This window comes from Melospiza melodia, chromosome 24 (assembly GCF_035770615.1).
Source record: "Melospiza melodia melodia isolate bMelMel2 chromosome 24, bMelMel2.pri, whole genome shotgun sequence".
NCBI lineage: Eukaryota > Metazoa > Chordata > Aves > Passeriformes > Passerellidae > Melospiza > Melospiza melodia.
The window spans coordinates 2,741,175-2,765,065 of record NC_086217.1 but is presented as its reverse complement, the minus strand read 5'-3'; the positions used below and the strand labels follow the sequence as shown (position 1 = coordinate 2,765,065).

General features: G+C 58.0%; 1 protein-coding gene across 4 annotated transcripts; it reads right to left on the bottom strand.

The window, feature by feature from the left end:
• Nucleotides 1–877: 877 nt before the first annotated feature.
• On the bottom strand, nt 878–17,139 carry RAB37 (RAB37, member RAS oncogene family). Of its 4 annotated transcripts, XM_063175620.1 has the most exons (10): nt 17,069–17,139; nt 10,993–11,103; nt 6,724–6,834; nt 4,684–4,725; nt 4,471–4,537; nt 4,333–4,385; nt 3,775–3,840; nt 2,790–2,846; nt 2,448–2,524; nt 878–2,338 (listed from the first exon to the last, which is right to left on the bottom strand). In XM_063175620.1, the coding sequence occupies exons 1-10, from the start codon at nt 17,126–17,128 to the stop codon at nt 2,233–2,235; spliced, it is 750 nt and encodes a 249-aa protein (XP_063031690.1). In that variant the 5' UTR covers nt 17,129–17,139; the 3' UTR covers nt 878–2,232. The 4 variants fall into 4 exon arrangements, with proteins under 4 accessions (XP_063031690.1, XP_063031691.1, XP_063031693.1 ...); XM_063175621.1 differs by lacking the exon at nt 6,724–6,834; XM_063175623.1 differs by lacking the exons at nt 10,993–11,103; nt 17,069–17,139 and adding an exon at nt 8,795–8,881.
• Between the last annotated feature and the right edge of the window lie 6,752 nt (nt 17,140–23,891).

The following is a 23,891-nucleotide window of genomic DNA, read 5'->3' as shown; positions in this document are numbered from 1 at the left end:
GCCGCAGCTGCGAGCGCAGGGTGGGCTCATTTGTTTCCTCCACTCGGCTGAGCATTCGCCCGCGGCCGCTCGGCGCTGAGAAAAGCGGCGCACAGGAATCCCACGGCAGCCGGCGGCAAATGCCTTCGCAGGGGAAAACCAGGGCAAGCGTGCTGTGCTACGGCCCCAGGACAGGGGATCTACCGCCCGTGCACAGCCGTCCCCTTGGTAAGGGGAGCCCCACAAGCGAGCTCTTTGGAAGGGCAGATGCAGAGCACATTTTGGGTAGCCTGTGCTCAGCCAGGAAACAAAACCCAGCTCCAGCAGGGCTGGTTGGAGCACGGGACCGAGATAAGGAAGAAAGGCAGCAGCGAAGGAAACCGCTGAAGCTGCTTTTGGGTCCAACAGCGCCTGCGGGATGGCAGGGCACAGGCAGCACCGTCGCGCCCCAGCTGCCTCCTCCTGCCCTTTGCATCTTGGAGTGAAGTTAAAGGAGCTCGGGCAGGAGGGGGGAAAGAGAAAAGAGCCAACGTCTGTTTGTGTTGAAGCCATCCAGCATTTTTTTGCAGACATCAGCCAAGCGGCAGCAGCAATGCCATTGGTGGGAAGACAGAGTTATTTGGGGAATGCTGGACTCCGCACCATGAGAACAGCAGGGGAGGAGGTTGGTTTTAATTTAACAGGCCGTGTTTACTCTTCCCCTGTCACCTTTGGTCGGTGTGAAATGTGCAGTGGGAGCCCCCCCGGCGGGCAGGAAGGGGCCGCGGGTGCCGCCCCCTCCCCACGCTGCCCCCAGGCCCGGGCCGGCCGCTCTGCAGCGCTGTGCGCAGCAGCCTCCCACGGCGCACACCCAGGGCAGGCGATTCTCACGCGATAAACAAGCAGGCAGACGCAAAGCCTCAAAAAATACTCAGCTTTAATCTGTAAACTTGCAAAGAGAGACCCAGGGGCAGAGCAGAGGTGAAGGAGGCACCGGGGCAGGTGAGACATGGGCAGTCAGGTGCAGAGGCAGAGAAGATGCTGATGGGGACAGATGTGCTGGACAGTCCCTGACTCCGATGTGCAGTGCCATACCCTCCACAGCTGCTCTCTGCATCAGTGCTTCAGTTACACAACCAAATATTCACCATCTGACTGCTCAGAGGAGTGGACAGTGTGCTCGAGGGAGCAACAGAGCTGGGCTGAGCACCAGGGATGTCCCTGAGCCCCACCAGCGCCCAGCAGAGCAGTTTGCTGGCTGGAAGAGGCCTGACAGTGGGTTCCAGCTGCTATCTGCCAGCAGCAGGAAGGCGTAGTTGTATTACATGGACAGTGACAGGAGAGAAACCCAGCCTGGCCTGGGAGGCAGCAGGGCTGAAGCATTGCCCCAGGTGATGCCATCATGGGCATCTCCTGCATGAGACTGGAGATGGTTCAGTCTGGAGGCATTGAAGTGAAAAAGCCTTTTCTTGTTAAAAAAAAATAAATTCTCTAATTTCTGTGGCTACAACATGGGGGAAGCAAAGTTTTTCCAAATTGCTGTGTGTACCAGAAGTGCCCCAAGCATTGCTCGGATGCTCCCAGGGGAATTTTATTTCTCACACCAGCTGTGTGGGCAGGGAGCAGGTTTGGCTGGACCCTTCCCCATCCCAGCCCTTCCCTCGAGCAGAGCCAGGACACAATGGGGACATCATTGCATTTGTGGTGGCAGGAGGATAAAAGGCATTGGCAGCAGCTGCAGAAATGAGGAGCCACAGGCGAGCGTGGGCACTGGGGTGTGGGGCAGCCTGGGGAGACAGAGCCGAGGATCCTTGGAGGGAAGCCAGAGCCTGGCAGCACCAGGGACAAGGGGGCTGGACCAGGCCCTTCCAGTTGGACAACAGCAGCACTGTGAGCAGGAAGAGCTGCAAGGGAGGCTCATCCATGGCACAGCTCCTCCAGCTGCTCCAAGGATCCCTCAGTGAGGTGTGTGGCTGTGTCCTGCACCCTGCTCGAGTGGTGGAAGCGATGGGTCACCATGGCTTGCTGGCCTGGCTGGCAGTCACCACACCACAGTGATTCCCACGATGGCACAGAGGTCATTGCTCTGCAGGGCAGCGGGATCTGAATCCTGGCACCAGGTCAAGGGCCCTCCTCACGCACTCTGCTCCACTGCACTGTGCCATCCACCTTGGCTTGTCAGAGCTTGGCTCCCTCCAGTGCTTGAGAGCGGGATAGGGCCCCACTCTGCTCCACACCCGGGCCCCCAGGCCTGCCAGCTCCTCTGGGCCACCCTCAGGAGAAGGCACAGCAGCTGGATTTCTTCTTCTGTGCCTCGATGTAATCGTGGATCTGGAAGTGGGGCTCATCCAGCGGCTGCACCGCGCGCTGCTTCAGCTCCCTGGAGTGGTGAGGCTGTGTTACCCCTCCCACACCGTGCTGGGGTGTGGGAGCTGGTGGGGCTGCAGGGAACACCTTCCTTGTTCAGTGCCCTGGCCCCAGGTACTCACTTGGCAATGGCCAGGAAGGCCAGCTCCACGTTCATGCCTGTCTTGGCACTCGTCTCCATGAAAGGCACTCCGTACTCCTGCAAGAGCAGCCCCACCCCATCAGTGGCTATGCCCAAGGTGTCCTCCTGGCCCTCTGAATCACCCCTGGAGCCTGGACAAGGCTTGAGGGTCACCCCCTCCCTGCCTTGCCCCAGGTTTTGCACGCAAGTGACTGCTGTGCTGCCCTGCAAGAGCCAGGCAGGCCTGGGCACTCAGAGGGGATGGCACGGCTGCACGGGAACCCCGGGTGACCTGAAATTGTCTGGGGGGGCTTAAGTTGGGTTAGACCATAGCACAACTCACCCTGGCCAGTGATGCTCCATCCTCCGTCCTCACAGCTCTCTCGCTGCTCACATCAGCCTGCCAAGAGAAGGGAAATGTCCCCACACACCAGAGCAGCTGGCACCCTGGGCATCTGGCAAACCAGCAGCGTGGGGTGTTCAGGGGGCTGACAGGAATGAGGGGCAGCATGGACCCAGAAGTATCCACTGCCCAGAGAACCTGGGACCTGGTGGCATTGAGGGTATCAGGGGCACCCTGGGGACACTGAGGGCCTGGGACAGTACCTGAGAGCATCCAGGACCCAGAGAGGCTCTGGTACCCTGCTGGGCATCAAGTACCCAGCATCATCCAGGATCTAGGGGACATCCAGTCGGGCACTGGGCACCCAGCAGCACCTTTGACTCCTGGAGAGAATCTGGGACCTTGTTGTGCCTTTAGGGCTTGGGGTTACCTGAGGTGCAGGGGCGCATCCAGGCCTGGGTGGGCATCCCGTACCAAAGCATCCCGTTCGAGGAGCGCCCCGTCCCTGGATCCCCAGGCTCGTGCTGCCACCCGCTGGCTACCGGGGACACTGCCCTGGCCGAGCCCCGGGGACACTGGGGACAGGGGAACCAGCCCGGGGACACCGGGGACAGGGGAACCACCCCGGGGACACCGGGGACAGGGGAACCAGCCCGGGGACATTGGGGACAGGGGAACCACCCCGGGGACATTGGGGACAGGGGAACCAGCCCGGGGACATTGGGGACAGGGGAACCACCCCGGGGACACCGGGGACAGGGGAACTGCCCCGGGGACACCGGGGACAGGGGAGCCACCCCGGGAACATTGGGGACAGGGGAACCGCCCCGGGGACAGAGGAGCCGCCCCTGCGCTCGGCCGGGCCCAGAAAGCAGCAGAGCCCGGCAGAGGGTGCGGGCAGAGCCCCATCCCTGCACGGCCACGGGCACGGCAGGGGCACGCACAGCACAGCGAAGCCCCGGGCGCACGGGGACCCTGCACACACCTTATTGCCCAGCAACATGATCACCACGTCCTTCTGCGCGTACTCATGGATCTCCGTCAGCCAGGCCTGTGGGGCAGCAGGACTGTGTCGGGGTCAGGGGTACTCCTGTCCCTCCCAGCTCAGCCCCCCACCCCTCAGTACCCCCTGCCTTCCCTCTCAGCCCTCGCATCCCCTCAGCACCCCCATCTCTCCCCCACAAGGACAGGGATAATGACTTTCCTTGGCACAGGAATTATCCCAGCATCACAGATGAGCAGTCCTGAAAACGCCCTGTCTCCTGGCTACAGCCCAAGCCGTAGTTCACATCCTTCCCAAACCACGTTTTCTCCCTCAGGCATTCACCGTGTCCTCAAACAAAACTCACCCAGCCGTGCAGCACCAGCCAGGTGCCCTGGGATGAGCTGCCAGCAGCTGCTGGCTCTGGCCAGAACAGCCAGTGCTCGGGGGTACAGCAGGCCCCCAGCTGCTCCCACAGCCGGGCAGCCAAGCAGGGCAGCCAAGCAGGGCACCCTCACTCCAGGCCCCGGGAGAGCTCCCCCAGCCCGGGGTGGGACTCACGCGGATGTTGTCGAAGGACATCCTGCTGGTGATATCGTAGAGCAGGAGCAGGGCTGCAGGGGAACAGGCAGAGGCATTGCTACGCTGCAGGAATGTGCTCTGGATGGCGTCCCCATCCCTGCTGGAGCCCAAACTCACCTTGGGCATCCCGGTAGTAGGCGTGGGTGACGCTGCGGAAACGCTCCTGTCCTGCTGTGTCCCAGATCTGCCGAGAAACTGCCCTGGTGAGAGCAGGGAGAGCAACCTCCCCCAGCCGGGTCTGCTCCCGTGGCTCCCAGCCCTGCTGGACCACCACGCTCAGCCTGAGCTGGGTTTCCATCTGGAAGCTTCTTCCCCCCTCCCAAAGCTCACCTGCAACTTCACCTTCACACCGTCCACGGCCACCACTTTGTTCTGCAGAAGACAAGGAGAGCAGGTTTATCAGCCCAAAGCACGTCCTGGTGCATGTGCCAGCCAGCCCTGGCACTGAGCTGGCATTCCACAGCCCCTCAGCCGCTCTCCCTGGGCCAGTGCAAAGAAGCGAGGCTGCCTGTGGGGCTGGACATCGAAGCCTCATTGCCACAGACCGTGATCCTGATTGCTTGGCAGCTACGGGGACATCCCAGAGCAGCAAGCCCTCAAGGCAGAGCGAAGAGCAGCATCAGCGCAGAGGAGACAGCAAGATCCCAGCCTGCCTTGGATCCAGCGCCTCGCTCATCTCCCACAGCCAGAGTCCCTGTCCTTGGCTCCCTAATGAGCACTTAATGACCTTGGCTGCCCAGCAGGTCCCAGGAACGCCGACCTGCTCCGGCTCCTGCTGGGAAGCTCTGGGATTGCAGCAGCCCCGGGAAGCTGCCAGAGCTGTGGAAGTGGGGGAAGCATGGATGAACCACACATAATTTTGCATTTATTATTAACATGTTGGTGTGCCTTTATGTTTGCTCACCAAAAAGCCCTGATCTTTCTGACAGGACTCTTCAGCTCCATGTGCTGAGGAACCACTGCTGCACTAAAAATATAGCCTGTTTGCAGTAATTTAAGGGGTTTGGATGCTACAAACTGCCTGGGCATGTGCACTGGGTGATGCTGGATGTCCTGCTCAGGTTTTCTTGCTGGTGGAGCCTTGCTTGGTTCTTAAAGGAGGTAGAAAACACTGAGCTGGAGGGGCTGCATGTAGCACACAGCTGTATCCAGCACGGCAGGAGGAAATCTCCTGGGCTGGGTTTGCAGCCAGGCTGGGCTGGGACCAGGAAAGGAAAGAAGCATTTCCAATTGAGTTGGGAAGGCAGCTATTGAGGCTTAAGCAATCGCTATTCTCATCTCTGAAGCACAGGGGCTTCTCTCCCGAGGCCAGAAAAATGAAAAGCAAAAACTACTGAAAAGCTATTTTAAGACTTAAAGAATCATACTTGGAGTCTGGAAAGAGAAGACCCCTATAAATAATTTGGTTGCCTGGAATTGTTTGAAATGGAAATTCAGCCCATGTGGTGATGACAGCATTTGAGCAAATGGGCTGGATAAAACAAAAACATGGCCCAGGAGACTCTGGAGATTCCCTAGAGCAGTGAGCCATGAGCTGCTGGAGGGGATGCTTGCACGAGGCAGAGCAGGCACCTGCGGGCTGGCAGCACCTCTGGGAGAGCAGCACCGAGCCCGGCAGTGGGACACGGCAGATTTTCCTCCTTTCATGACTTTATCATAAGGACAGGCCTCGTGGCCTCCTCCAACCAAACCCACAGCCACGTCTCTCCCCCAGCCCCTGATCACCAAGGCCCAGGTTCCAGCAGAAGCCAAAGGCAGCTGGGCAGCAGAAGGGGCAGCAAACAGGAGCAGCTGCGGGGGCAGAGGAAGCTCTGACCGCACTCGACACGAGCCGGTGGCTGTGGGCAGAGCCCTGCCCGGGGACACCCCCGTGGCTTCCTTCCTGCTCTGCCTGTGCTCAAACAGCTGTGCCTCCCTGGGCGCCCTTAGAAAGATCCTGCAGCTGAAATTTGGTGAGCAGACAGCAGTGTGGGGGTTTAAACAGCCCAGTTCAGCCCTTCTCAGCAGCCCATTTCAGCCCTTTCAAGGCATGAAGTTAGAGCAACCTGTGTTTGTCCTCCCCCAGCTGTTGGCTTTGGCCTGCATGGTGGAGGGTACTGGCTGCCCAGCACACACCCCAGACCATGAACACAGCTGGGATGGGCTAAACCTCGACCCTTTGCTGATTTAAAGGTAAGAGGCAACAGTACCAGCGGGCTTTTCTGTCTGTTACTGCTCTCCCAGGGAAGGGTTCCAGCAAGAACCTGCAGCTGGTTGGAAGATAACTGGAGGTACAGAGGCTGCAATCCCCCGTTCTCCCTGCCCAGCACCCTGTCCTGGCCAAGGTGCAGGTGGAGGGGGGCGAGGGGCTGGACTCTGCGGTGGTCTCACCCGGAAATCTATGCCCACGGTGGCAATGAACGTCCCGGAGAGAAAGGCCCCGTCTTTGAACTGGAGCAGGAAGCAGGTTTTCCCCACGCCCGAGTCTCCAAGCAACATCACCTGCAAGATGGGCGCAGGGAGAGAGGTCAGCAGGACGGGAGGGAGCAGCAGCCCTGGCTGGGGCCGAGCCCGCCCCGGTTCCTCCTCTCCCCGGGGCTGCTCCCGGTGTGCCTGCAGAGCCCCCGGGGCCGGCTGTGGGGGGGAGCCCTGAGGGTGCGGCCAAGCAGCGCCCGGCCAGGAACGAGGGGGAGAGCCGCTGTGGAAACAAGTACTGCAGCGAGAAGAGAAATCTCCTCGCCAGGCCCTAGAGGCTCCTGGAGAAGCAGCCACAGCTCCCAAATGGTGCAGACACCCACGCCCTGCCCCTGGCCCGGGTGTGCCCAGCCCGAGGGCTGATGCACGGCTTGGGCAAACCCCGCGTGTCCGGGACTCTCTCCCCGCCGGTGCCTGCTGCAGATACCAAAGCAAACATGGTGCCTTTCCCCTCCTGCTAAGCAAACAGGATCGGCCCAGGCTCTCCAGCCACTCCAGCACCACTGGCCTCAGGCAGGGAGCAGCCGAGACCAACGCTGGGCTCCACAAGCACAGCCTTTCCCAATGCTGTGTTCTTTCTGCCTGCCTGCAGCAACCTGCTCCTGCCCAGCAATCATTAACCTGACTGCATCATTTTTCACCCTCATGAAAAATATCAGTGAGCAGGACTTCAGCAGGAAGGTCCATGCCTGCATGGCCACCTGACAGGATGCTGGAGCTTGCAAAGCAAACCTCTGCAGCCCTGCTGCCCCTGTGGGCCATGGCCACCTTCCACAGGGATGGCACAGCAAATGCCAAAGCTGGGGGCTGGAAATGCTCTGCCTCCTGCTACCACTTTGCTGGTCAAATCTTCCCCAGGACTTATGGGGAGCTGGGAACACTGCTCAGTTCTGCCTCCACCTCACTCTAGACCACGCTGAAAACTGCTTTTCTCCCTCAAACGTGGAAATTGTCCTCCATGAAGAGGAGTCAGAGAGGGGAGGATAAAAGCAAAGGAATAAAAGCAGTTTAGAGAAGGTGACAGCGTGCAGGGCCACTTTGGAGCTGGCTCAGTGAGGCAGCAGGGGGTGTCGGGGCTGACACCGTCAGTGCTGGGCTCAGCCTCAGGCTGTAAATGAAATTTTGGGGTAAAAGGTTCCTCAGCTTCCCCTGAGCTGCTCGGATGAGGAAGGCGCTTCCTGGGGCAGCCCTTGCCTGGGCTGGGGTGGGGAAGAGGGGGCACTCAGGAAGGAGGGCTGAAGGGGGGTGAAGGGGGCCCTGGGCTGGATCCAGGGCTGAAATGCTGTTCCCACCCTGGAGCCCTTGGGGTGCTGCAATGGCCCGGACGGGGCCCTGCTCCCCCTGCCCTGTGCCATGGGGGTCACTGTTGTGGGGCTGGCAGCAGCCCCTTGCCCTGGAGAAGGTCTGGCGGGCGTTCAGAGCTCGGCCACGCTCCTCTTGCCCCGGGAGCCCCCCAGAGTGCCGCTCCTGCCGCTGGTCCCTCCTGTGCTGCCTCCTACGGAGAGGAGATGGCCGCCCCACCTGCACCTCCCGGGGAGCAGAACCCCAATCCCGGCGGCACCGGGGGCTCCGGGGAGCAGAACCCCGATCCCGGCTGCACCGGGGGCTCCGGGGAGCAGAACCCCAATGCCGGCTGCACCGGGGGCTCCGGGGAGCAGAACCCCAATGCCGGCGGCACCGGGGGCTCCGGGGAGCAGAACCCCAATCCCGGCGGCACCGGGGGCTCCGGGGAGCAGAACCCCGATCCCGGCTGCACCGGGGGCTCCGGGACAGAGGAGGGCTGGGGGGATCAGCTGCGGCTGCCGCCTCCTTCCCTTCCCCGTTTCGCGGCCGCTTCCTGGGCGCGATCGCAGCAGCGGAGGAAGCGGGCGGCCCTCGGGACCCTTCCTAAACCCTGAACCCCTCCTGGTCTTCCGCAAGCCGGGGGGCGAACCCAAACCTTCCCCTGTGGCGGAGCTCGGAGGCTCCATCCCCGCTCCCCTCGCACCTTGCCGGACAGCTGGTGATCGCGGGGCAGGGCCGGGGGCTCCCCGCTGCCCTTCGGGGGGTCCCCGCTGCTCTTCGGGGGGTCCCCGCCGCCCGCCGGGGTCTCGCTCCCCGCCGCCCCACCGGGGCCGCCCATGGCGCGTCCGAGCGGAGCCGCCGAGTCCCGGCGGGAGCTGCGGCCCCACCCGCCTTCCTCCTCCTCTTCCTCCTCCTCCTCCTCCTCCTCCCCGGCCGATGCCACCCCCGAGGCCGTGCCCCGGCCGCCTCCCTGCCCAGCCCGGCCGCGGGGTGAGGAGGAGGAGGAGGAGGAGGCTGAAGAGTGAGTGGGCACCTGTGCCCCTGCACCCGCCGTGCTGGGGTTTGCTGCCGGCTCGGCTGCCCGGACAGCGGCAGAGCCCCGGCACGGCCCTGCGGACACGGCCGAGGGCAGAGCAGGAGCCGCTCACCCCGCACACGAGCTCACCCCGTCCCTCACGGTGTGTGCGGGTGGAGACCCCGGCGCCACCAAACCCCACCGCGCCACGCCGGGACAGCGGGGACGGCAGCTCGCACTGCCAGCCCCCAGCCCACCGCAGGGTGAGGGTTTGCCCCCTCTGCTGCAGCCCCAGCGGCGCTGAGCTGGGCCTGGGTGAGCAGCCGGGAGCCGGAGGGAGCGGAGCCGGTGCCGGTGCCGTTCTCCGGGGCCTGAGCTGAGCCGAGCCCGTTCCCCGGCGCCCACCCCTCACCCGGGGCCTCCCGCTCCCCCGGCCGCTCACAGCCCCTGCATCCTCCACCAGCCACTGGGGCCCGGCTCATACCGCACTTCATTTAGGAAAAGGCCAAGCATGGGAATGTGGGAGACTTCCCTGGAGAGGGATGTTGTGTTAGCCAAAACCCCATCCCGTAAAACCTCATAAATCCATGAACTACAGCTGGTCAAGGTCTTCAGCCTTACAGGCATCACTTCATGTACAGGAGCCTTGAGCCCTCCCCAGTCTGTTTTCCCAGGAATATTCCATCTCATCTCTCCCACATCAGGGCTAATCTCAGGGCAGCCCCCATCCCTGCTCACACCACTGGGATCCAGGGCTGCAGGGCTCCAGTGCTGTGCCCCTCTCTGCAATCCAGCTGAAGGCCACACGTGGCTGCAGGAGGTCCAGTGACAGAGATGCCCTCTGGAATGGCATCCACCTCCTGCACCAGCCAAGCCCTCCTCTGCCCCCCGGGAAACAGAACCTGTATTTCCAGTCCTGTAACTGTGCTCAGACCCAGCCGGGGGATTTATAGTTTATATGTGCTCTTTGGCCAGGAAAGTGCCCACAGCTGGAGCTGGTTGCTTGGAGATCCTGGAAGTGGCTGAGCTTCCCTGCAGCAAGATGGGGAGGGGGCTGGAAGGATATGGAAACTGTGCTGGGCAGGAAAAACGCCTGGCTGAGCATCACTTCCACACACTGGCATTTGCTCCCAGAGAAACAAGGCAGCCGGGAGCTGGAGGAGATCAGTGGTGAGGCTGAGCCTCCTCTGTCTGCCCATGGCTCAGGCCCCTCAGCAGAGGCACCTTGGCTGCTGGTCCCTGGGCTGCTTGGCCCCAGACCGTCCCCACTGGGGCCACATTTTCCTGCTTCCTTGGCCTGGACTGAAAAGAAAATTCCTGTGATTCCTGGGTAATCTCACCCCCATAGGTACCAGCCCCTTGCTGAGTTCCAGCTTTGTCACAATGCTGAAGGGGTGACAGTCTCTCTGGAGTAGGGTCCCCAGCACTGTGCCTGTCCTGAGCTCGCCCAGGAGAGGGGACACACACATCAGAGCCACTTGGGACCCCGGGCAGCTCTGCAAATAGCTCTGGATGGCAGCCGAGTGCTTTTCCCAGCACCGTCACCATCTGCCAGGGCCCCGGGCTGGACACAGGCTGGACACAGGCTGGCATCTCCCTGGCACAGCAGGGCAGCTCCAAGGGCAGCTTTCTGTGTGTGAAGCACAAGGCTGCACTCAGACACGGCCCCACCAAGGGATTTGGAACATGGTGCTTTACCCATCCTGCATCCCTCCCAGCGGTCCAAAGCGTGCCAAGAAGCACACAGCCAAACCAAACTCCTCATCCAGCAGCACCAAAGCAAGGTATCCAATTCTTTGTGCTTACCACGGATTCACAGGTTCTGATTGCCCAGATAAAGCTGCTCCCCAAGGGTGAGTGCACAGCCCAGGGACCAGGGCTCTTACCGTAAACCCAATGCCCACGGTGGCAGAGAAGGAGCCAGGAATGAACTTGCCCTGGTCAAACTGGACCAGCAGTGATGTCTTCCCCACGCCACTGTCTCCAACCAGGATTGTCTGCAAGGAGCACAGAAAGAGGCATCAGTGCAGGTGCAGGCGATGGGGGAGCTGGGAGCCAGACATTTGGGTGGGTGTGCTGGGGGAATGTGGCAGCAAATGCAGCAGGATCAAGAAGGACCCACCCAGCCCCTGGATCTCTCACATTTGGTTCTGCCACTTGCCCAGAGAGGAATTTCCACCCCTTTGTCCATCTCTGTAATTAATGAAATGTTCTCTGGGATGAGCTTCAGGCCTGAAACCCACTGCACCCTGTCCAAGAGAGGAAAGATGGGAGGGAAAGCAAAGCTCAGGCTGTCATGGAGAGTGAGCAGGAGAGAAGCTCCTGCTCCAGCTCAGGGAGCTGCCAGGCAGAAGCAGCCTTGGCTCACGCAGGCCTGCTGGAAAACCTCTTTGGGAGGACTTTGGAGTCACTGGATCAAGTCCAAAACTGTTTAGTAAAGAGAGCATCTCCTGCAGCTGCTGCACACAGCTGCTGCCACAGCCACACAGCCTCGCCGGGTCACTGGGCTGCCTTTGTGCTGCCTTAATGCCGTGGACCCACAGCACTCCCTCCTGGCAAGGTGATGGCTTTGGAATCATGGGGTGCCTCTGCCTCTCCAGCCTCCCTGGGAAAGCCCAGAATGCTCCCATCCCTGAGCAGCAGGACAGGAGCTGTGCTGGTGTCGGAGCTGTCACCTCTTGAGCAGCTCCCACACTGCCAGTCCATAGCCTTGGTACCCCTGGGGAGCTCATCTTCCCTTCTGCTCCTCGAAACCCCTGCCCTAAGGGAGACCTGCAGTGCAAACAGAACCCCTCCCTTCCCTCTGCTGGACTCTGGGTTTTGTTCTCAGAGCCACTGGCAAACATTCCCATCCTTTCAGGAAACTGAGGCACTTTCAACCTTCTCGCAGGACACAAACTAAAATAAACACTCTGCTACGAACCTTCTACGAACCTTAGAAGTGGTTTGGGCTCTGTCTTTCAGGACAGGGGTGGTCCTGAAGCTGCAGTTCTGGCAATCATGGATTGTCCCCTCTGTTACTGGTCCCCTGTCACCCCTGAGGCTGCAGGGATGAGTCAGCGAGGTGCTGGCACTAAACCCCCCCAGCCTCTGCATCCACCTCTGCTACACTTGGCTGCATCTGTTTTACCCCTGCCTGGTTTGTGTTTGTGCAGCTCCAGCAGCCTTGCTCCATCCTGCAGCACCTCAGCCCTTTGACTCCAGCCTGAAGGTGCTTCAGCACCTCCCCAAAATGCAGGGGAGCCGCTGTGCACATCTGGTCCTGTCCCTCTCCTGTCCCCAAGTGCCCTGGGGTGACACCAACCCCGGCACTACTTCAGGCAGTGCACTTCCCCTTGTGAAACACAAGTGTGAAGGAATGTTTAATCAAATGCCTGAACAGCCCCAGCAGAACAAGACCTGATTCCATACATTGGGAGGCCACGTGGGCTCCACAGCCCCTGGTGCCACGATTCCTGCACCCCACAGATCCCAAAGAAGTGGGCTGAAACCACAAGCCAAGGAGCTTGAGGAGCCCAAACCATGCAGGGATGTGGACTGGCAGGACATCAGCGTCCTGCCTTGCATAAAGCACCACCCCACACCCTGCCTGGAGCTGCTCACAGGTGCTGGTACACCTCAGTGGGCGCTTGCCTCACGAACCAGCGCTTTCACTTGGAGAGCCCATCCTGTCCTGGGAAGGGCTGAGCTGCCGAGCAGAGCTGTGGGCAGGAGGGAGCCCTGCACTGTGGCTTTCTGATGCAAGGCGAGGCGACTTGGTTCTGAGGAGACGGCACGGCAACCCACTGCCCAGGGTCACTCGGGCCAAGAACACACGCAGGCACCAGTATGGTGGACGGTTCAAGACTTTTATTGTCTCGTCTCGTCAGGTTTTATACTGGGGAAGTTTTTTCTCTACGTCAGGGGGTCTTACTTTACTGTAATTGGTTAGTAAGGAGTAGAAAGTCACTAATGTTAGGGGGGACAACATTCTTGGGTGATCTTTTATCACTGGGCGTTAGGGGGAGAGGAATCCTGCTGCTTTCCGTGACATCGCGAGATTTTCCGAGCGCCTGACCCTATCTACCACACTGCACCTCTGCCAGTGCAGGCTGCTGCTCAGGGCTGTGTGCTGAGAGGCAGCAGCGCCCCGTGCCCAGATCTGCAGCAGAGATTTCTCCCTCCCTCCTCCCTGCCTGGGCTCTTTGCAGGTCACCTGCGCATCCGGAGCAGCCGCGTGAGCCGGGAGCCGGCACGGGGGCAATGCTGGCAGGCAGAAACCTCTGGGCCAGAGGAACTGGTTCACCCCTTTCCTGGGGGAAATGTCCCTGCCCAAACCCCCCTTGGCTCTTCCCTAGGGAACTCTTCCCTGTGCACAGAGGAGGATATGCCCAGGAGCAGCTGGAGAGGAAAGCACTCCGAGAATTCCTCACCGTGGGGCTCCTGCACCTCAGTGCTGTGTAATTTGGTGTTACATCCTATTTCCAGGTAAAATAGTGATGCTGAGATGTGCAACAGGACTGGGTGCACCCTGCAGTGCTGTCTTTGGGAGCAGTTAATGCAGAGAACAACATTAATTATGGAGGGAGAAGAGCTGGCTGGAATGAGCACCAGAAAGCCTCCAGAGCCCAGGGTTTACAGAGAACATGTATAAAAGGCAGATTCCTCTATTAATAATTTAAATGGGATTCATAATAGAGACAACTCATGAATTGCTTCATGACTTAATAATAACAGCAAAATTTGGCCTGGAACAGCCAAGAGATAATGCTAATGACTTCAGGAAAAGCTCATGGGCTCCATGGAGGGACAGCACAGTAGAAATCACTGTGGCCTTCCTGGTCACCAAATAAACAAAAAACAAGAACAAAAAGCCCACTGTAAGGAAAATGTTACTTGAAATAGCCCTTGAAATCTCAGGCTGGACATGACTGAGTCATGATAGTAAAAAATTTCCCAGAGACAGAGTTCCATAGCTGTCCTGACTCTTCCCCCACCCTCAGCCACAGACAGACCTCCTCCACACCTTCTTTTCAGGTTTTCCTTTTTTTTTTTTTTTGTTTCAGGGTTTGGTTTTTTTTTTTTTTTTTTTTTTTTTGGTGGTTGTTTTTTTGTTGTTGTTGTTGTTTGGTGGGTTTTTTTGTTTGTTTGGTTTTTTTTGTTGGTTTGGGGTGGTTTTGTTTGTTTTTCATTTTTAGGGGTGGTGGGTTTGTTTGCTTTTTGTTTTTTTCGTGGGAAACTTCAGTAAAACATTGCAAGATTCCTTTAGGTGCTGCTGATCCTCTCTGCCTGGTGCTGTGGGGATGGAACAGCGCTTTGCCAGAGGTGACCTGACCTCTCCACCACCCCGCAGTCCCAGAGAAAAGCAGGTGCACCTTGTAACACCCTCCTGAAAAGGCTTGTCAGCCTGACCTGCCTTAGGGGAAGAGCAAATATCCCTCCCTACACCTCGAGTAAGTTTTGGGGCTAATTCTAATGTAGATGGATCACTTCCAGTCAGAATCGTTGCTGGCTCAGCATGGGCTGCAGGGACAAGGCAGAATAATTAAAACTTCCCATACTTGCAAGGAAAAGAGACATTTTGGTCTAACCTGCCGAGGGAAGAGAGGTTTTGCAGGGCTGTGAGGGCAGCACAGGGAGGCAGTGGGTGCAATTCCAGTGCCAGCCAAATGGGAGGAGATCTGGGACAGTGCATGTGGGCTGAGATTGTCTTCCCAGCTCATTTTCGAGATTAAACACGCAGAACCTGGGCCTGAGCTAAACACAGCTAATGGAAGCCTGGCAGGCTAAAACCCCAGTCAGGGGATGCAGGGAAGGGAGAAGTGCCCTTCACAGGCTCTGGCGTCGCTCTCGGGGAGCTGATGAAGCCCCAGACACACCTCTGTGCCCAGGTGAGCAGGATTTATCACAACAATCGGTGGCAAATGTGTTGGTGCCCCTCAGCACCGCTGCCTGCAGAGCTAAAGTGGGACACAGCACTGGGAGAGTCTGAGGGTGAAGGCCTGTCTGCTTTCAGCCCCTCACCACCCCACTCCTGTGGCCTCTCAGGCTGAGGCTCTCAGTCCTGAGGCTTATTTTTACCCTGCTCTATATATAAAATTGTGCTGCCTTTCCCCTGCTGCAGGCAGTGCTCCGGGGATGGAGTTGGATGATGCCAGAAGCTGCTGTGTGCCACAGGAACAGCTCAGGGCTGTCCCACCTGCCCAGACACGATTTCACCATGGCCAAGACACTTATACCAGCTTGAGAGAGAGCCTGGAGCCCTCTGCCAGCCTTGGCACAGGCGGGATCTCAGCGCTGCAGAGCTCTAGGGCTGTGCATCAAACAGAAGCTGGCTCAGATGGTGCAGGAGATCCCGGTTTGCAGCCCCCTGTTAACACCTTGGATCAACCATAGACAAGGAGCTCATCCCTCTGCCTTTGGGTCTTGCTCCAGCTAATGGACCCAGGCATCACACGGGAGGAAGAATGATTTGGCAACGGGTCAAACCACCTGAGAGCAGAATTCATCATTTTGTATCAAGCAAAACTTCTCTGGAACAGCCCAGAATAAACCTCTGCTGTTCCTGCTTTGGTTAGCTCCGGGCCCATTTCCTCCCCAGGTCTGGGTTTAGCCACCAACCAGAAACCATTTAATCCTTGGCTGCAGACTGCAAAGCTCTCTTGAGGTTTTTCAACACATCTGAAATGTGATTGCTTGCTCAGACACAAGATCTAGTGAGGCGTTTGCAGCCTCACTTCCCTGTTTCTGCAAGACAAGCAGCCCAGCCAGGAGAGGCAGAAAAATATCAAGGGAAACAGCAGGGAATGTGGGACTGGGATGGTTATTTGCCTGGGCAATATAACCATTTTCTGCCCAGAGCCTCATTTCCACCAATGTCATTCCTTAACTGCTGCAGCTGCTTCCTGGAGAAGAGAGAGTTAAGGCTTTGCAAAGAATCAAAGTTTCTCAAGTCATCCCTGGAGGCATGTTCTATGTATTCCGTGTAAAACAGAAACGAGAGCTGCTAGTAATTGATATTTTTCTACTAATCAAGGGCTGGGCACCTTGCCCTGAGTATACAGCAGGATACAGAACAGACTGGGATTTGTGAACAGGATCCACAGAACCCCAGCCCTTCTCCTGTCTTGTGCCATCCCTGATTTTCCCGAGGGAGGCAGTTCCTGCACAGTCACTGGGGACTGCAGGAAAGCAGAGTGAGGACAGCAGGAAGGAATGATGGGTGGGTCTGTGAGAAATCAGCATCTCCTCCATCACTCCAGGAGTTGCAGGGCAGCGCCTGACTGCAGAGAGCAAAATCCCTGCTGCTGCTGTCCCCGCAGCAAAGCCTGAGCTCCCCACGTCTTGCAGGGACACCAGCAAGCCTGACCACGCTCCGTGCCATTGCAGTTACAAAACACAGTCCCGGGAGGTACAAACACACAGTCCCAGGAATACTGCAAAAGAGGATTTCAAAGCAAGAAGGGCAGGAATGGACGTCTCTGAGACACGGCTATTTCACGGCAGGAAAGCCCCAGCTCGTTAATCTGCTCCTGGCAAACAGAGCCCCGCGGTCCAGCTGCCCCCGAGCCGCCCTGAGCCTGCCGGGACAGCGGGAGCGGCTGAAGGGCGGTGCGGGCTGTGCCCGGGCTGGCCCCGCTCCAGCAGCCCTGGCTTCCCAAACACGCCGGACCCGGCCAGCCCCTGCCCACCGCCAGCCGGGATGTGCTGGGACCGGGGCCGATCCCTGCAGCGGGACAGAGCTGCCGCCGCCCGGGCCGAGGGTGAGAGACGGACCCCGCCGGGAGAGGAGCAGCGAGGAAGGCAGAGGGACGGGGTTTGTCGGGAAGTTCAAGCAGAGCGCTGTCCCTTCTCCCCGCTCTGCAGCCCCCTCCCGGGTGCCCCCATCCCCATCCCATCCCCATCCCCATCCCATCCCCATCCCCATCCCATCCCATCCCATCCCATCCCATCCCATCCCATCCCATCCCATCCCATCCCTACCTTGTGCAGCAGTGCCTCGTTGTAGCCGTCCCCCCCCGGGCCGGCGGCGCGGGCCCCCATGGCCGGGGGGGTCCGGGGGTGCCCGGGCCGGGCCGGGCCGCCCCTGCAGCACCGCGGGCAGCGCCCGTCCCGCTCAGCACCGCGGGCAGCGCCCGCCCGGTGCGGCCCCGTAGGACAGCGCTGCTCGGTCCCGCTGTGCCCGGCCCGGTTCGGTCCCGCAGGACACACAGCGCTGCTCGGTGCGGCAGTGCCCGGCCCGGCTCGGTCCCGCAGGACGGACAGCGCTGCTCGGTCCCGCTGTGCCCGGCTCGGTTCGGTCCCGCAGTGCCCGGCCCGGTTTGGTCCCGCAGTGCCCGGCCCGGTTCAGTCCCGCAGTGCCCGGCCCGGTTCGGCCCCACAGGACACACAGCGCTGCTCGGCCCCGCAGTGCCCGGCCCGGCCCGGTCCCGCAGGACACACAGCGCTGCTCGGCGCCGCCGCTCGCACGGTTCCCCGCCCGGAGGGGGCGGGGGGCAGCGGGAGAGGCCGGTCCCGCCCGGGGGCGGGGAGGCGGCGGGATCGTTCTGTTCCGTTCCGTTCCGTTCCGTTCCTTTCCGTCCCCCCCCCGGCAGAGCCGCCGGACTCCCCGCGCCAGCGCCGGTCCCTCCGCAGCTCCGCTCCCCAGCTCTGTGCACCGGGACTGGCAGAGCCCGGGGGTCCCGCCGGGAATCGCCGGCCTCCCCTCGGCCGCGGGGGCACCCACGGGGCACGGGCAGCCCTGGCACAGAGATTCTCGGTGCCGGCTCCGATCGGTGTGAGCTGAGCACGGAGCCAGGCCCGCTGCCCTGCCCCAGCCCGCATTCACAGCAGCTCGTTGGCGCTTAGGAAGCCTCCTGCCCGCACCGAGGCTGCTCTGGCTGACGCCCCCCAGACATCGGCACACAGAGCCCGGGATGATGCTCAGGGCAGGATGAAGCTCAGGGCAGGGTGAAGTTCAGGGCAGGATGAAGCTCAGGGCAGGATGAAGCACAGGGCAGGATGAAGTTCAGGCCAGGGTGATGCTCAGGGCAGGATGAAGCACAGGATGAAGCACAGGGCAGGATGATGCTCAGAGCAGGATGATGCTCAGGGCAGGATGAAGTTCAGGGCAGGATGAAGCACAGGATGGAGCACAGGGCAGGATGGAGCACAGGGCAGGATGGAGCACAGGGCAGGATGAAGCATGGAACAGGATGAAGCACGGAGCAGGATGAAGTTCAGGGCAGGATGAAGATGAAGCACAGGGCAGGATGATGGTCAGGGCAGCATGAACCTCAGGGCAGGATGGAGCACAGGGCAGGATGATGCTCAGGGCAGGATGAAGCTCAGGGCAGGATGAAGCTCAGGGCAGGATGAAGCTCAGGGCAGGATGAAGCACAGAGCAGGATGATGCTCAGGGCAGGATGATGCTCAGGGCAGGATGATGCTCAGGGCAGGATGAAGATGAAGCACAGGTCAGGATGGAGCTCAGGGCAGGATGAAGCACAGGGCAGGATGAAGCACAGGATGATGCTCAGGGCAGGTTGATGCTCAGGGCAGGATGAAGCACAGGGCAGGGTGATGCTCAGGGCAGGGTGAGGCTCAGGGCAGGATGATGCTCAGGGCAGGATGATGCTCAGGGCAGGATGAAGATGAAGCTCAGGGCAGGATGAAGCACAGGGCAGGGTGATGCTCAGGGCAGGATGAAGCACAGGATGATGCTCAGGGCAGGATGATGCTCAGGGCAGGATGATGCTCAGGGCAGGATGGAGCACAGGATGAAGCACAGGGCAGGTTGAAGTACAGGATGATGCTCAGGGCAGGATGAAGCTCAGGGCAGGATGAAGATGAAGCACAGGGCAGGATGATGCTCAGGGCAGGATGAAGCTCAGGGCAGGATGATGCTCAGGGCAGGATGATGCTCAGGGCAGGATGAAGCACGGAGCTGCGTGGTCACTGGTGTGTCACTCCAGGAGGGGCAGCAGCCCATGCTAGCCAGGCCATTTTAGTTTTTTTACCACACTGGTGCTGTGCCTGGTTTATCCCAACAGGTCCACTTTGGGATTCCACTGCATTTACAGAGCCCAGTTAAGACCCTGCTTAAAGTAAAAATAAATTGTTATTAGAGACAGGATGAAGCTGTGCCTAAACCTGAAGGTGACAGTCAGTATCTTGTTGAGATCCTTTTCTTTAGGTCTCCCTTTAGAGCAATCTGATGTTGTTCATTGCACTGGAAATAAATTAATCTTTACTCAGAAGTTTATTTAAGAGAGACTTGACTCAGTCTCCAATGCCCTCCTTCAAGAGCAGCAGATGGCCTCAAGCCAGAGGAACAGACCAGGCTTCCAAGAGCCATCTGCACCCATCTGATTGCTGTTCCACTGCCTGGGCCTGACATTGCTAATTATATTTACCCATTATTTCTTCTGACTGCAGAGATGGTTCTGCTTGGTCAGATGATTGGACTCAGAAACAATAGCGAGAAAAAAAATTAAAAACCAGTCGGGACAGTGGGGTTCAGGCTTGCCTGAGGCCAAAAAGCCCAGCCCAACCCAACCCAGACCATCCTGCAGCCAGACCACGGCCTCATGCACTGGAACACAATCAACAGTGCAAAAACAAATGATATCACGAGCCCTGGTGTCTGGATCAGAAAATAAACAAGTGCTTCAACATAATGCACACACCCCACACAGGCAGGGCCAAGAAGAAGAAAGCAGCAAACCTCAGGGGATCCTCAACAAAGCCAGGGCAACCCTTAAACACACCAAGAACTTGTCAAAACTCCCAAACTCCCACTGATGTCTGCATAATCCTTCCTGCAGATGTCCCGGTGCTGCCATGGCCATTGAGGATGGAGATTTCATGCCACCATCCTGAGTCATGCTCAGCCTTCTCCTGCCTGGCCCGAGCTGTGTGCTGGGCCCCACAGAGACCCAGATGTGCTGCAGGGGCTGCACAGCTCTGCCCTGGACACCCAGACTGGGCAGGTGCTCAGACACACCTCTCCTGAAGGTGGGGGTGAAGAGAAGGGTGAGCCCCCAATGTCACAGACATCTTTTCATAAAAGTCCTTTCTTTTAGGATTTGTCCTTTCTGGGAAGCTGAGGCCCCAGAAGAAAAATGTAAACAATGGTTATCTGCTGATGTGAAATGCAATAGGTGAACCTGTGATTGGCTCATGTTCCATGTTTACAATTAAGGGCCAATCACAGGACCAAGCTTGGGGACAGATTCTCAGAGAGCTCTCTTGTTTTTAGATTCCTATTCTATTCTTAGCTTAGCAAGCTTCTGAACTTTTCTCTCTATTCCTATTAGCATAGTCATAATGTATTATATATCATATATTAATAAATCCAGCCTTCTGATCATGAAGCAAGATTCTTGTCCTTCTCTCTCACCCTGAGGAACCCTCACAAGTTATGCAATACCCCCAACATCTCACTAGGTCTGAGGCTCCAGGTCTGCTTCTCCCTGGATTGCAATTTCTGGCAGGTCCCTGCTGCAGGAGAAGCTCTGGGGCTCGGAGAGCATTCTCTGACTTTTTAGCTCAAGCAGCATTTGTGAACTACCCTGAATGACAAAGGAGAGCAGGGAGGTGTAGTGAAACCATCAACTTTAGCCAGGGTCCATGGAGGATCTGAATGCTGACACAACAGCAAAGAAGCTTCCTGACTCCAGGGACATCCGCCCTATACCCTATCCCCATAGCCATGTAAGGCAATAACTTGTTAACCCCACTGTTGGTCACTCATGGTCTATTACAGCCACCTCAGGAGGTCTCCATGGTGAGAGAAGGATGAGAATCTTGTTTCTTGATCAGAAGGCTGGGTTTATTGATATATGATATATAATACATTATTACTATACTAATAGGAATAAGGAGAGAAGTTGCAGAGCTGCTAAGCTAGGAATAGAATAGAAAGAATCTACAACAAAGTTCTGTGTCCAGGGACTCTGTCCCCAGCTTGCTCCTGTGATTGGCCCCCAATTATAAACACATGGAACATGAACCAATCACAGGTGCATCCTATTGCATCTCACAGCAGCTGATAATCATTGTTTTCATTCTTCTTCTGGGGCCCTTGCTTCCCAGAAGATGCACAGATCCCAAAGAAAGGATTTCTGTGAAAAAATGTCTGCGACAATGGTCCCTCTAACACCTTTGCCATTGGTCAGGATTGGAACCAGGCCAAGGGTATAAAAGTAGCATACTGTACCCCTACTAACTGGGAAGAAGAAGAGCTGAGACCCTTCACGAACCCCTGCAATAAAGCCATACTCGTGGAACAGCCAGCGTCTTCTCCTCCTCCTCTCTCTACTGTCTGCTGGAGCCTTAGGCCAAGGGAAAAGCTACCTAGCAAGCAAAGCTGAAATCACAAGAGCTGCCTAATCACTGAGAGCTGAATATTCCCTGCTTGCCAGGGGCTGTCCCGTGGCCTTGGTCTGAGCGAGCTGGCCTCTGGCACCCAGTGCCCTTGGGGGCTGAGCTCTGGAGCTGTAATAACCTGCCCAAGGATGAGACCAAGCAAGGCTCATTTAGGGAGGGACTGAAGAGCCCCAGGGGCCGAGGTGTCCATTCCCTCTGCAGGCACTTCTGCTGCACCAGAGGCACCCTCGGCCCTGCAGGTTTAACCTCGCTCGGCAGGAGACAATTCTCCTGACTGTCATGATGTCTCCAAAGGTAATTCAGTGTTGTGGTGTGCTGTAATGTCCCATTTTGGCCTTCCAGGTCATTCCCCCAGGTGTGCCTGTGCCTCTCTCCCTTCCCCCTTGCCCCCATGCTGAGTGAGTCCTGTCAATCAGGCTGAACATTCCAGCAAGGCATCTGTGGTTGGTCAAGTTCAAAGGATGCCCCTATGCCCAGGGGTCATTGGCCTGACTGGGTGTCATCTTCCCCTGAGACCCTGCCCCTCTCACCTGGTTGGTGGCTCACCTGTACCTCCCCTCCCCCTGTCCCTGAGCTTAAAAGGTGATCAGACCATGCGGCCGGGATTCTGTTGGAGCAGTTGCTCACGTTCAGACCTCTGTAACCATGGAATAAACCTCTGGACATTAAACCCTCCAGCAGAATCCTCTCCTTTTTCTCTTCACCATCGCCTGAAGCTATTCCTCCTGAGGTAAACGGGGTTCCTGACAAGCCTGGACTTGTTCAGTGCCCAGCTGCAACCACCAGCAAGCCAAGGTATCTCTGGGGTGACACACCGCAGTTGCTGCCTTTGGCCCAGCAGCGAGGGTCAGACCGGCCCAGGCACAATCTAACTGGGAATATTGGGAGCCTTTTTTTTCCAATAATGCAGCCTAATGAGACAACACAGATTGCTGGCAAAACACAGGCACCAGCGTGCCCTGGCCCTGCTCCAAGGGCTTCATGCCACTCTGTCGTGCTGGAGGAGCTGACCCATCGTAGATAAGTGATAACAGCAGCTTTATCAGAGCCCAGCAGCCCAACAGCTGCATCACTGCCTCCCTTCACACACTGCGGAATGCATTTCCCCTGCACCCAGAGCAAGCCACTTGCTCTACCAGCCTCCCCCAGACCAGGCAGAGGTTTCTGGCAGCCAGTGAGCAGTTTACAGCCCCAAGCAAGTGCTGACCAGCTGGAATCAACGCAGAGCAATGAAATCAGAGGAAATGACCTGTAAATTGCAGTGATTCCAAATAAACCTGCAATTTAGATCCATTGTTTAGAGTGTCTGCTCACAGACTGTATCTCTGGTAGCTTAATTACTTGTGTGTTTGCCTTGAGAAGTACAGCTCTAACAGTGGAACACTTAAATCCAGCTCAGGAGTTTCTGCTTCACTGTCCTCCTGGCCTGCTCCTGCTTGTTCTCTGCTGCCCAACCCTATTAACTGCTGTCGTATCTCCCTGGATTGCCTGTACAACACATCTGGGGGAAGCTGGAGCCTTGCTGAAGTCATTCCTTCCCCACGAGCTAGGCAGAAATCAGAATTTCATCCTCTGAACCCACTGAGTATGCATTCTCAATTTCTTTGCATGAAATAACCCCTGCCTTGGCCCTTTCTGGCTAAGTTCAGCCTCAGGTGGAGCCCAGAGCAAATCCTCCAGCACCACAAATTCAGTGAGTATGCTTTGCCACCTTTACTGGCTTTGCTGAGTCGGGGGATCTGGGAATGATCCAGACTCATCTTGGGTATCTGAGATGGCAGCGGGAAGAGAGATCAGACAGTGCCTGCTAAGTCAGCCAGCACTAAGGAGCTACAGTATTATACTCAGCCTTTTCTCCTAAGGACAATTTCCCCAAACTTGCTAAATCTGCCCGTGAAGAGCAGACTGAAACGACCTGATTATTTTTCAAAGGACCTAGCTTAAATAACAGAATCAGGGATTGGAAATATCATTGAAGTCCGGGGAAGACAGGGCTCTGGAAAGGCTCGGCTGTGGTGTGGGTGATACAGCGAGATGAGAACTGGGGAAGATCTGTTCTTGCAGGGCCCTGAACCAAGGAGATGCACGCTCTGATTGATTCAATTACTGCCTGTCCCAGAAAGGCCTTGAGGCTTTTTCTTAGGACCAGCACCAGAGAGTAAACCCAGATTCAAAATCCTGCAGAACCAGAGCGAAAGCAGCGTCGGGTGGTGTGGGCAGTGTTGGGAGCTGCAGGGCAGGGCTGGGAGCGCTGCCCAGGGGCAGGCAGGGCTGGCAGGGCTGCAGGTGCCAGCTCTCCTCAGCCCTGTGCCCACAGTGCATCTCAATGGGGCTGCACCCTGCAGGTCCCAGCTCACCCCATCCCCTGTGCCCACAGCACATCTCAATGGGGCAGGCAGGGGCTGCACACTGCAGGTGCCAGCTCTCCTCAGCCCTG